This window comes from Lethenteron reissneri, unplaced genomic scaffold (assembly GCF_015708825.2).
Source record: "Lethenteron reissneri isolate LAM-NWPU_2019-01 unplaced genomic scaffold, ASM1570882v1 scaffold_1704, whole genome shotgun sequence".
In the NCBI taxonomy this organism is placed as follows: Eukaryota; Metazoa; Chordata; class Hyperoartia; order Petromyzontiformes; family Petromyzontidae; genus Lethenteron; species Lethenteron reissneri.
This window is the reverse complement of record NW_026891448.1, coordinates 18,774-31,573: the sequence shown is the minus strand read 5'-3', so window position 1 is coordinate 31,573 and position 12,800 is coordinate 18,774. Positions and strand designations below refer to the sequence as shown.

Below are 12,800 nucleotides of genomic sequence, written 5' to 3'. Positions count from 1 at the left end.
ACGGATTATCATGTACAACGTCACCCCCCCTTCACCTGAAAATGAAGCCACGCCTCTTTGTGACGTCACACGAGTAGGCGTCGCCTAACGACGTCACGCCCACCCCGCCCACTACTCCAGTGAGTGACGTCACGCGGCCTGCAGGGAGTAGGAAGGCCGCGCGTTCCGCCGTGCCGCTCGCCGCATCTCCCTCGTCCCCCCTCCCCGCGTCGCCATGAATTTCCTCCGCGGTGTCATGGGCGGACAGGCCGCGGGGCCGCAGCCCACGGGCGCCGAGACGGTGAGAGACGGCCGCGCGCAACGGGCTCACACGGGGTGGGAGGGTGGGACGGGGCGAGGCCGTGTGGTGCTAGCGGCCTCTGCCCGCGCGGGGCGCGCCGAACCCGCGGAATGAGCAGGAGAGGCCGCTGCTCGAGTGAAGGCCGCGGCCTCGGATGTTGACGTGTCAGACCCCTGTCGTAGGGAGCCGCGCCCCGGCCACTTCTCGAGGTCCCCGTGGCCCGGGGTCCCCTCTCCCCTGGCTCACGACGCACAGAGCTCTGCTGTCCTGGCTCGCCTTCGCTGCATTCCCCTCTCTGGGGCTCTCTTACCCTGTTTTCCCTTTTCCTAGTCGATGTTTCCCCTTGGTCTCGCCTGCGTCTTCTCCTTCATTGCATTCCCCTTCCTGGTCGTCCTCGCCCTGGTTGAACTCGCCTCCCAGGTCCTCGTTAAACTTGACGGCACTTTTCCTCGTCTCGCTTCCCTTGGTTGGACTCCCACGTCCCACGTCTGACATTCCGTGGATTTCCCTTAATCTACATGTTCTTGGTTGCACCTCCTACTCTCTGGGTCCCGATTGGTTTCAAAACCCTTCCTTGGTATTCCAACTCTTGGTATCCCCATTTTCCTTCGTCTCCTCCAAAGGAATTCTTTCCAGCTTTCCCCTAACACTGGTTGGACTGCATCCCCCCCTCCTGCACTGGTCCCTGGACCCTGAGCGCTTATGTGGCGCCCCGGAGTTTGTGACACGTCATTCGTGCGGACGCGTTCAGAGTTAACTCGGAGCGCCCGCGACAACTTAATCCTTCCTCGTCTGGCTGCCGTTCCGCGTCAGTGTCCGATTGTAATCGGGTTCTTTCTCACGCGCATCGACGATGCATATGCACGAGAGACACAAAGCCTCGCCTTGCATACAGTTCTTATGGCCACGCGCCGTGAATACCGCCTCTTAGCAGATGCACGGTGGAATCGTGGCCCAGTGGTTAGTGCACTGTGCTATGAACCCGCTGACCCGAGTTTAGAGTCCATGCCGTGGCTTAAATCGATGGCGAGCGATGGTCTGAACCGGTCATACTCCCAACATCTACCCCCCCCTCCCCCGGCAACATTTACCAGCCCGCACGTACCAAACTGGTGAAGTATGGTCGAGCAACTCCCATAGCGGACAACAGTGGATTCACAAAATGCTGTTTTGTATTTATATATTAAACAGATGCAAGCATGGTAGCCACAATGTAACACGTAACATCAGCACATTCGTCATTAACACGACCACAACAGAACACATCCCTGACATTTCTGCCAACGGAGAAAGGTCGGAACGAGTACAGTACCTTGTATTTGAATATAGCACTGTATACTGCTATGTTAAGCCAAGTGATTTCTCATGATCAAAACATCATACAACTGCAGAGTCTGGAGGTCCTTCGAAGTAGGATTGTTAAATTTAGGTTTTTTTTCGTTACCAGTAACCGCTTGAAAAAAAACTTAGCGGTTTGCCGCACTTTAGAAATGTCTAGAACAATAAACATAACACGTGTTGACCTTCTCAACTTTGAATGGAAGGATACTACCGAAGGTGTAATGGTTAGTGCACTGGACTTGCAATGTAGAAGGTGGCGTTCACCATAGGAGGGCGACTCTAGCCTCGCCACACACGGGGAAGGGCTTCGTGAAATCGACGTGCTGTGCGAGCCGTATTGATATTTCTACAAGTGTTACCGAGTGGACGTTTCTGTGCCGAGAGATATTGACAGTTGTATATTTTCGGTCAGGTTGCGCGGCATTAATGCTGTGTTTCTTTCTCATTTGCGAGAGACCCGCTGTGTCTGTCGCATTCCTGTGATGCACCACGCAGTCTGTTCTAGTTTGGGTTCTTGGTAAATAGCTGCCATTCACACAGTATCGGCGGCCGTGCTAGACCGATTATAATAAATACGTTTCGCGTTCCGAGCAGTATTTGTGCATCTTATTTGCGGCAAAGAAAACACGACGTGAATGTTGTTGTTTGATTAACAAAAAATGTGATCTCAACTGCAGGGACAAAGTACAAGGGCTGTAGTCCAGACTTATCACTTCTATTTGGCAAATGACGCAATCCTGCATGGTAAAAAAAACGCAGCAGATTTGCGGACTGGAGATGTGAAGGCAGGCTGAGCAACAGTGCAGATACCTTTGGTGAATAAATAAAATAGAGTAAGCAGACAATATGCTTCACCCAGCATATCTGTCCCTCCACATCAAAAATGTAAATATGTCTTGCTCATCCTATCAGCCGCATTGTTTTGTGATGGTGCACACATTCAGCTGCATTGGTTCAACACAAGCCAAACTCTGGCCTGTTTTTGATATTCAGTGTCTCATGCACTGAGTCGGGCCATGAATCAAACTGGTGAACTGCCAGATGAGTATATACGCAGAGACCTCTGTTAGATATGGGTCCTAGGTTGAATAAAAACAACCAAATAATATGTAACACAAATGAACCACACTGACGCTAATGATAACCCCAGATTCAGGCAAGGTGGATCAAGGTGACCCAGGTGAGGGACCTGTTGGTGCTGAGCCCTGTGTGTGTCTGCGTGTGTGCGGGGAGCAGGTGCAGAAGTTATGTGACCGTGTCGCGTCCTCCACACTGATCGAGGACCGGAGGGGTGCCGTGAGGGCTCTCAAATCGCTCTCCAAGGTTAGGAGAGCACTCCTCCATTGAACAAGCACATGGGATTAATTTCCATGTGTATTGTATCCACACACACTTACAAAGTATATACTGAATGCATCACGGCAATGCTAATAGTAATCAGTCACATATTGTATCATATGTGGAATATTCGCCCCAAGGTGCCTTTATAATAACCTTAATTTAGTAGCTGGAATGGATGACATGAAACTATTACCATATCTTCAGGATCATAAGATGCTCTGGAAAGTAAGGCACATCCCACACTTAGTGCCAGTATCAATAAGTTGATACGAATCTGTCCACACACCCAGTAACACTCACACGCCTACCGGATTATAATATGCATCCTCAACTCTTCCTTTATACTACAGGTGGAGAAATTGTGTCTCATAATCTAGACATTACGGCAATCATATGCAGCATTCAGTAATTTACCACGCTTGCTACTTCTCAATCCTCACAATAGAGGGCATCGCATGTCACCATAGCACACTTAAACGCGTGTCATGCTGCGGTCATTTTTAATATGCCTTACCAAAGAGCCATGGTCTGACAAACAGCCTTAACTTAAAATCAGACGAAGAAAGACGTGCCCCAATTTGTGCCGTCCGTTATTTTTGCAGCAATGTCGGCGCTAATTTGACACATGCTTTGTCCCGCGGCGGGAGCCACATGGCTCAACAGAGACCACCAGGAGAAGCCAGCTTCCCGATCATCGTGGTTGGGGGTTATAGGGGGTAATGAGCTGCATGAGATGAGTTCCCCGTGAAGACCCCCGAGTGTTGCCTTGCATTAGGCTTGCCGTTCTCAGCTGATTCGTAGCAGAACTAATGAGCCGTTGTGTTCAATTAGATATCACCATCATCCTTTGTACTCTTTGTGTCCTTCCCAGCAGCGTTTAAATCGACGACCACGTTGCGCTATGTGCCGTGCATCTAGAAACGCAATGTCTCTCCCAAGCGTGCTTTTAAGCCTGATTGTTGACATCATGTATGCTCGCCGGGATGTTTGCTATTATAAGCTCTGTAAAAAGAGATGGGCTTAATTAGTGTCCCAGACTGCAGCCGACATCACGCTGGCCTTGTGTGTACGTGTGTGCTCTGCTCTCCCACTCACGACAAATAAAGTGACGAATATCTGTTCTGGGCTTCCTCTTGTTTGATTCAACCTTAAATGAGTGCCTGGTGCTGTGTGTAAATATCAGCACTGGGATACAAAGGCGGCCGGCGTGGTGCTAGCCACCCACCCTCTCGTGTGCCATGCCTGCCTGAATAGGCACTCGCGAACAGCATTTTCCCAACTGCTAAGGCTATATGGGGGACATTTGATATTGTTTAATCCCTGAGCTTAACGGTTTTGCTCATTGTAGAAGTACCGCATGGAGGTCGGCACGCAAGGCATGGAACACCTTCTGCACGTCCTGCAGACTGACCGGTACGCACACACCCCTGTGTGTCGCTGCTCTGCTCACCAGGATCCTGGCTGCACAGCTGCACACGTGCATTTGCATCACAGATGCAAAGATAGGGACGTACGTTTCCTATGCGAGGTTCCAGCCCAGTGCCCGGACACTCCACTCCTGTCTTTCCACGTGTCTATCACTCACGCCAGCTGCACATCCTCATCCAAACACACGAGTGGATTGTTTTTTTTTTACTTTCCACAGTTACTGAGCACAGCGGCCAGCAACAAACGGCACTGTAGAATTCTTACAGAAGATTAGATTTGACATGTTCCTTGATTTGGGCAAGATTATTTTCTAAGAGCTCTGGAAAAGAGACGGTCTGGAGAGAATTCCAAAGTGGAGCAGGGCGAGGGAAGAATCAGAAGGAGAAGTGAGGTGACCTGCAGCGTGGTGAGTGGACAAGGGAATAGATGGGTGAGCAACTGATTGAGTGGGGAACTGAATTAATTGGTGGGTGAGTGGGTGAGGGAGTGAATGAGTGTGTTGGTGGGTGAGTGTGTTGCTGTGACCTCCGGTGCAGGGATTTAACACAAGGGTTGTGAATGAGAGGGCGGGGAGGGATCGATGAAGACGTGGCCATGGGAAGCTGGGCTGGATTAGGTGCCCACATGGCCTAGAGTAAAACATCCCCAGTGCAGGGTTTCACCTTCACCTATCGAACTGAGAGGCGAGGGCAAATGAACCACGTGATGTCTTGGGCCACTGTGCCGTTTGTACTTTCGCACGAGCAATCGGTGCTCTCGTTACTCGCATTCCACTTTAAACGGTGACCGGTTCCTGATTTTAGGAACTGGTTCCCAATACGCTTAATGGTTAACGGGATATCATTTTGCAAAGTCTGGTTTTTGACGATGACCTTACAGACGCCGCTGGCCATGGTCTCTCTTACTAACCACGCGTCTCTCGTCACTCAGGTCCGACGCGGAGATCACGGCCTTCGCGTTGGACACGCTGTGCAACATCGTCTCGAACGACGTGGGCGAGGAAGAAGGTAATTCGCGTTCACAGCGCCGCTGTCCCCATGCCCTTTCACCGTTACTGCTGCCGCTGCTGCCGTCGTCGTTGAGTTGCGGGGAGCGGCGTGCGAAGCCGGCTGACGGTGGCTCGTGTGTTCCGTTCACGCTCTCTTCTCTGTGTCCCCCCTTGCGTTCGCCGGACGTCAGAGGACGCAGAAGGTAAACGACGCGACGTCACGCCCGCTTGTGGGAGGAGGCTTGCCTGCATGCCGCACTAACACACGTGGTGTTGCTGCGTTCCCCCGCGATACTTGGGAATGCCTCTAACTCTTTATCGACTGCGCACACGCGGATATTAACGGATGGATTCACCGCTCTGTTTAACCTCTCTGATGGCTTCGTTTTGGGATAAGATTCACTCTAGCACGTAGAACGGCGCTGCTGCCCACGACGTAATAACACCGCACACGTGGTGGTGCTGCTCTGGTGTAATGGCTTTTCACATTGGTCGCCGATTTGATTCCCACCAGCGCGGCGGTCAAAACAACAGGGGCAAGTTTCTTAAATCGTATCCGCCTCTGTCCACCCAGTGGCATGCATGGTCACACCGCAGCAGGTCAATGAGCAGGTTACTGGCCAGGGTGGAAGAGTAGGCCAAAGTCCCTTCTGGAAGGGCTATCTAGAACCCCTTTTGCGTGAGCAAGCAATAGCAGGGCTGCACCTTGACCTTGCATTTTAAACGTAATCGGCAAAGGTAACGGGCATTGTTGTCACAATCCTGCCTAAAATTTTACGTATATTTTGTCATCGAAATGCATCGGAGGAAGAGGTTGGTGTGGGGGGCTTTGTTGGGTGGTGGTGTTGTGACTCGAGTGCTGCCGGGGGATTGCGTGTGGTGCGGTGGTCTGCATGCCATGCGCGAATCACCGCTTGTCGCCGCTGGGCGGTGTGAGGGTGCCGGGTACGAGAGGCGGTGCGACCCAACGTGCAGGTCGGCTCTTATCTGGTAGTTGCAACGGAGGTTATAGACGCTCGTTAGAAAGTGGAGTCGGCCAAACGTCTTGATGTAGGATCACAGAGCTTAGGGAATTTTTTTTGGCAGCGCCAGTTGTGGCTGCGGTTTTCCCGCGCACGCCTCCGTGCGATGGCTGCGCGCGTCACGAGTTTGTTCGTCAAATGCTTTGTTCCTGCAGTGTGCACGAATGGCACTCTGTAAGAATAAAACGTTACGTTATTATTGTAAAAAATATTACTTTGCAAGTTATAAGAGGCTCCAGACATCCAGACAGTGAGACGCACCCCACACTGATGCCTGGTGTCAATATAGTTACACAAACCAAGTCACGAAGACAAAGACCCCCTGTATAGCCTTAATGGACTGTTGGATCAAGTGCTGTTAGCGAGCACCTATGAAGGCCGCCACGGCACACGAGGGGGTGGGTGGCCAGCACCACGCCCGATCGGCTTTTTCTCCCGAGTGACGATGATCACACACCGCACCAGGTACTCATTTGAGGCTGAGTCGACCTAGTGGAGGCCCAGGATAGGTTCAGATAATCGTCGCAAGCTGGAATCGAACTCTGTTCCCGTGTACGTAGCACGGTGTGTGCTCTAACTACTACACCACCGCTCCCCACAAACCTAGTGACACACACACACGGTGACACACTGTGACACACATGCAGCTACTGGATTTTAAAACAAACTCGCCCTCCCCCCAAAATCTTATCTTAAAATACAGGGGAGAAAGGTGCGTGTTATTATTATCGTGAGGTTGTCGTCAAACATTAAACAATAAACAACAAAACAAACATCGAACGACGATGCACGAACAATCGAAGCAATAAAAAAACAACTATGAACAATAACGAAGATACAATCAACTACAATACAAACAACGTAAACCATTGAAAAATTACATACACAACAATAGAAACGATACAATAAACAATATAAACAAAGCACTCGGCTTTCATGTCGTCGTCTTCGTGCAGAGCACATCAAGCCGCTTTACAATAAATAAATAAATAACAAAATCACATGGTCAACTCAAGCAAATTATAAATTACAAAACAAATACGTCCGCTTGCCTTACATGCGATACCCTATACGATACGGTACTATATACTGCACTGCGGCGTTTCCGCAGAGGGGGAACGGCAGCTGCCGTGGGCCACTTGCAGGGTGAACAGGTTTGACACTGGGACGTTGAACAGTCACGTCCCGACCACTGATGAGCCCAGGTGCACACCTCCGAGATAAGAGCTGCCCTTGCACGTGTGGGCGTTGTCTGTCGCGTCTGGGCTTAACATCTCACGGCGGTGGTGAAATGTTAACTACCTTGTCGGGTATGCAGGAGGTCATGGGTTCGATCCCGACCCTGCCGCCTGTATATTTGGAGTTTTGCATGTCTCTCTCCCTGTGGTCACATGGATTTTTCACCGGTTCCTCCGGGTTTTCCCTCCACCTTTAGAATTAATGTGCGTTTTAGTGTATTGAGCTATCATTTGTGGCCAGTTCGCTTTTCAAAAACAGCTCTATAGCTCAGTGGGCTTTACCTGGTAGATAAAAAATAGTTTAATAGTTTAATGGTGCGAAGTCATAACATTCGCTTGTCCCATGCGGTTGTCACCGCAACACGCAACGTGACCTCCCCCTCCGCAGAGGAACAGCACCACCAGCAGCAGCAACAGCAGCAGAAGACGGCCCCAGAGGAGGACCTGGGCGCCCAGTTCACCGACGTCATCATCCAGAAGCAGGAGAACGTGTCGCTGCTGCTCTCCTTCCTTGAGGTATCCCGAGTCCAGACCCCGTCGAACGTACACGCGCACGAACGAGAGGCACGCTCTCTAAGTTGTCACTGCACTGACTCCCCCCCCCCCCCCCACCCCGTATGTACATGTTTATGTTGAACTTCTTTTGCACCGGAAGTAGCCAACCGTGCTCATCGGAGACGCGCGGAAAGGAAAACAAAAATATAATACAGCTATTGGATTCTCTTCTTGGTTCTTTTGGTAAAGTCACGTAGAAGGGAAATAATAAAATAATAAAAATAAAACATATTAAAATAATTCTCACGACGTTTCGGCCACAACGCAAGCAGCCGTCCTCAGGTGAAGAACAGGTCTGTCGGGAAGACAGCGTGCAACAGACTTGTTCTTCACCTGAGGACGGCTGCTTGCGTTGTGGCCGAAACGTCGTGAGAATTATTTTATTATGTTTTATTTTTATTATTTCCCTTCTATGTGACTTTACCGAAAGAACCAAGAAGATGAATCCCTGCAGTCACGAAAGCTTTAAATCGAAATTTATTGGATTCTCGTGATGTCACTCCATGGTACCGCTCTGATGCGATGTTGCACCACCACCACCACCATGTCACAGCACGTGATTTCACTCCATGTGATGTCTGCACGACGATGTCACTCGGTCGAATGTGGTCAACGTTCGTAGTTGCGTCCCTTTTCAGCTGGCGACTGGGCGGGAGGCCGTGTGTGTGTGATCGTGTGTGGTGGGGTGCGGTAGTGTAGCGATTAGTGCGCTGCGCTATGAACCCGGCGTCCCGGGTTCGATTCCCGCTCACGGCCAACACCAGTGACGATTATCTGAACCAGTCCTGGGCCTCCCCTAGGTCGACTCAGCCTGAAATGAGTACCTGGTGCGGTGTGTAAACATCGCCACTGGGGAGACAGGCGGTCGGGCGTGGTGCTGGCCACCCACTTCCTCGTGTACCATTCCAGCCTTCATAGGTGCTCGCTAACAGCACTTGCCCCTACAGTCTGTTCAGGCTATACGGGGGATCTTTGTCTTTTTTCGTTAATGAGTGTGTGTTAATGTATGTGTGTGTGTTTCGCCCGCAGGAGTTTGAGTTCCACGTGCGATGGGCGGCTGTGAAGCTGCTCACGGTACTCCTGAAGAACCGAGGACCGGCCGTGCACCAGATCATCCTCGTCACGCCCACAGGTCAGCCTCCACCGATCCTCATCCCCACCCTGCCCTGTTCCTCCCTGACCCATCTTTACCCTTGACCTGTTCTAGCCCGACTCACCCCGACCCAAACCCATCCTTCCTCGAGCTCTCTGTCCCACCCAATCCTCTCCCACGACCACCTTCCTCGCTTAACTCACTCCTTCAATCGCCCACCCACTCTTGCAAATGAGACTCTTTCTTGCCTCTTTGAGTTCCCAGCTGGGCGCGTGTGGCAGCATGGGCCAGCCGTCGCGCGGAAACACGGGGCGGTGGGGGGGTGGGTGGTGTTTGCCGACGGGCGCGGTGCCCGCCGTGACGGACGACGCCGTCACGGTCGACCCTCCGCGTCCCGTGTCGTCCCTTGTGGCCCCCCCCCACTGTTGTTGTAGCTGCCCTCACTGGCCCCTTTGTCCCCTTCCCGCTACCCCCGCAGGAGTGTCGCGCATGATGGACCTGCTGGTGGACACCAGGGAGGTGATCCGAAATGACGTGAGTGGCGTCGGGGTCGGGGGGGTGGCGGGTTGACACAGCACGGTGTGGTGTGAGGGGCAGAGGGAACACACAGCAGGCTGCTGCTGTTATTGTGTGGGGTGCAGCAGAGGGAACACAGCACGCTGCTGTTATTGTGTGGGGGGCAGCAGAGGGAACACAGCACGCTGCTGCTGTGCATGGGAGCCACGGTGGCGTGGGGAGCCGTGCGAGTCGCCGCTAACGTGTGCCGTGTATCGCGGTGCGCAGGGGCTGCTCCTGCTGCAGCAGCTGACCAAGGGGAATGCGGCGATCCAGAAGATCGTGGCCTTCGAGAACGCCTTCGAGAGGCTGCTCGACATCGTCTCCGAGGAGGGGCACAGCGACGGAGGTAACCGCCGCCGCCACCGCCACTGCCGTTCTGATGCGCCTCCCTGTCGAGACGCATTGGGGGGCGCGCGCGACGCAGTGACCTTGTTCAACGTCGAGAAACTTAATGACTCTGTCCCCCGCTTCCTCCCCCCCTCCATCTCCCCCCTCCCCTATTCCACTCCTTCCCCAGGTTTCCCTCATTAGGTTGGTTATACTCCTGCTTCCCCAGTTTCCCCCCCCTCTCCCCTCCATTTAAATTTCCATCCTCTCCCCAATATCATGTCCCCACTTGGCTGTAGCAGCTGGCTCGGTTTGTCTCACCTTTGACCCCCCCCCCTTTTATATGGTTCAGTTGCATTGGGACTCTCCTACGTAGATTGTGTCGCCTGGTTGAGTGAGCTGTGCGGCGCGCTGTGCAGCGCGCTTTACCGAGCTCTTGTTTTGTTCCAACAAAAAAAAAACTTTGTCCATCGCTGCTGCGATAAGTGCCGGTTTGTCGCTTGCTCCACCGGCGTTTTCGCGGCTGTGAGAGTGCCGTGGTTTGTGCGGGATCGGCAGGGATCGTGGTGGAGGACTGCCTGCTGCTCCTGCAGAACCTACTCAAGAACAACAACTCCAACCAGAACTTCTTCAAGGAGGGCTCCTACGTGCAGCGCATGAAACCCTGGTTCGAGGTGACCGAGGAGAGCGCTGGCTGGTCGGCGCAGAAGGTCACCAACCTGCACCTCATGCTGCAGGTCGGCGCCAGCGGTGGGCACGCACGTGGCCGCCCGGAAGGCCGTTTTGAATCGCCGGGAGCAAATACAAGAATTCCTCGTTTTTAACGCGCTCGATGCGTTCCTGAAAGTTGGCGCGCAAAGCAAAACCGTGTTTAAGCGAGCGATATACCGAGTTACTGAATCACATTAGCGCTTTAAAATCGGCCTAAAGTCGGTCATCCCACGGCGGTACAAAGAACTGATACGAGGATATGTCGCCGAGTACTGTATCACTCCACGTGCTGTATCGTTCAGCATACTGTATCATACTGCCCAGCACCGTGGCTCAAGAAAGTAGTTCGTCGTCAACCGCTCAGAAACCACGTTATAACAGTGCGTGCTCCGCGCAAAAGTGTTCCCAAAATAAAAGAACCGTGTTATGGCGAAAACACTGTGTGGACACGCGTTGAGCAAGGGCAGACTGTAACTAATTGCGTCTCTACTCTTTGGTTCTTTCGGTAAAGTCACGTGACTTTACCGAATGAACCAAAGATTATGGATCCTTGCAGTCACGAAAACTTCAAATCTAGAATTAATTGCGTCTCGTTTTACCCAGGAAAGCCTCGCCCCGCGTCTCAAAAACTCTATTCCAGTAGGGTGCCTGCCACCGGTACGGCTCTTGTTTAAATGCCTCGGCAAATGCATCGCGTCTAAAACGTTCGAAGGGCACCCCCAGCGGCAGCTCTCCCTGTGGAGCGCAAGGATCTCTCGGCACCGGCCTGCGTGTGGGCATTTGCCTGCTGCCAGGAGGGGGAGCGATTTTTCCCCGAGTATTTCAAATTGAGTCCTTTATCTCTAGTGTGAGTTTTCATCAAATTACAGCGCCCCCTACTGCGAAATACTTGGCAGCACCCTGCTGCCAAAAGGGTCTTGACGCCTATTGAGGCTTTCCGGGGTGATCGAGCATAATAATAATAGTGGTAATAAGGCATGTTTTGCGACGAATGTTGTGAGTGGGTTTATACGTGTGTTTGTGTACCACGCCGGCCTTCATTTTCTGGCTGTGCCTCCTCCCTGCGCCCAATCTCACTCTCGCCCCTTACCTCTGCCTGCCCCCTTTACTCTGGAACAAACTCCCTCTCCACATCCGACTCTCCCCCTCGCTCTCCTCTTTCCCCACCACCCTCAGGTCCTATCTCTTTTCTCTACTCCGCCTTCTCCCTTCATTTTCCGCCACCCCTACCAGCACCGCCTAACGCCCCTCCACTGCCGCAGACTCCACCCTCGTCACTACCCGATCCCCATCCCTTGTCTAGCCATTTTGTACTGTAGTCGGCAAGCATTGTCAAGCGCCTAGGTGAAAGGCGCTTTATAAATCCAAAATTGAATAGAATAGATGCTCGCTAACAGCACCTACCCCAACAGTCTGTTCAGGCTATTCGGGGGATCTTTGTCTAACCGTGCGTGCACAGGTAACACTGCGTGTGTCTCCATGTGCCGCCACTGCCCACCATCCCCCCGCACCCTCCCACCCCACGACCGCAGCTTGTGCGGACGCTGGTGTCTCCGGCGAATCCGGCGGGCGCCGTGGCGGCGTGCCAGAAGGCCATGTTCCAGTGCGGCCTCCTCCAGCAGCTGTGCGCCATCCTCATGGCCACCGGCGTCCCGGCGGACATACTCACCGAGGCAAGCCTCCCCATCGCACCGCGTCCCCGGCGCCCGTGTCTCGTGCCGTCACCCGCCGTTCCACGCGGACCGCTGCGGAGGACGCGTGCGCTGGCTGACGCGTGTGTCCGTGTTGCGCGCTGTTGTCTCAGACGATCAACACGGTGTCGGAGGTGATCCGAGGGTGCCAGACGAACCAGGAGTACTTTGCGGCGGTCAGCGCTCCCTCCACGCCGCCGAGGTGCGTGCCGCCCACCCCCACCTTG

The 12,800-nt window shown here is 53.0% G+C and overlaps 1 protein-coding gene across 2 annotated transcripts in view; it reads left to right on the top strand.

The window, feature by feature from the left end:
• Positions 1 to 108: 108 nt before the first annotated feature.
• LOC133339254 (general vesicular transport factor p115-like) overlaps positions 109 to 12,800 on the top strand; it is a 30,039-nt gene continuing 17,347 nt past the window's right edge. For both annotated transcript variants that reach the window (XM_061547400.1, XM_061547399.1), the window contains exons 1-11: positions 109 to 280; positions 2,858 to 2,944; positions 4,311 to 4,375; positions 5,321 to 5,397; positions 8,027 to 8,154; positions 9,223 to 9,325; positions 9,765 to 9,820; positions 10,070 to 10,190; positions 10,730 to 10,908; positions 12,415 to 12,555; positions 12,687 to 12,775. In XM_061547400.1, coding sequence (XP_061403384.1) covers positions 215 to 280; positions 2,858 to 2,944; positions 4,311 to 4,375; positions 5,321 to 5,397; positions 8,027 to 8,154; positions 9,223 to 9,325; positions 9,765 to 9,820; positions 10,070 to 10,190; positions 10,730 to 10,908; positions 12,415 to 12,555; positions 12,687 to 12,775 — 1,112 coding nt within the window. In that variant the 5' untranslated portion in view covers positions 109 to 214. The remainder of the gene's footprint in view (positions 281 to 2,857; positions 2,945 to 4,310; positions 4,376 to 5,320; positions 5,398 to 8,026; positions 8,155 to 9,222; positions 9,326 to 9,764; positions 9,821 to 10,069; positions 10,191 to 10,729; positions 10,909 to 12,414; positions 12,556 to 12,686; positions 12,776 to 12,800) is intronic.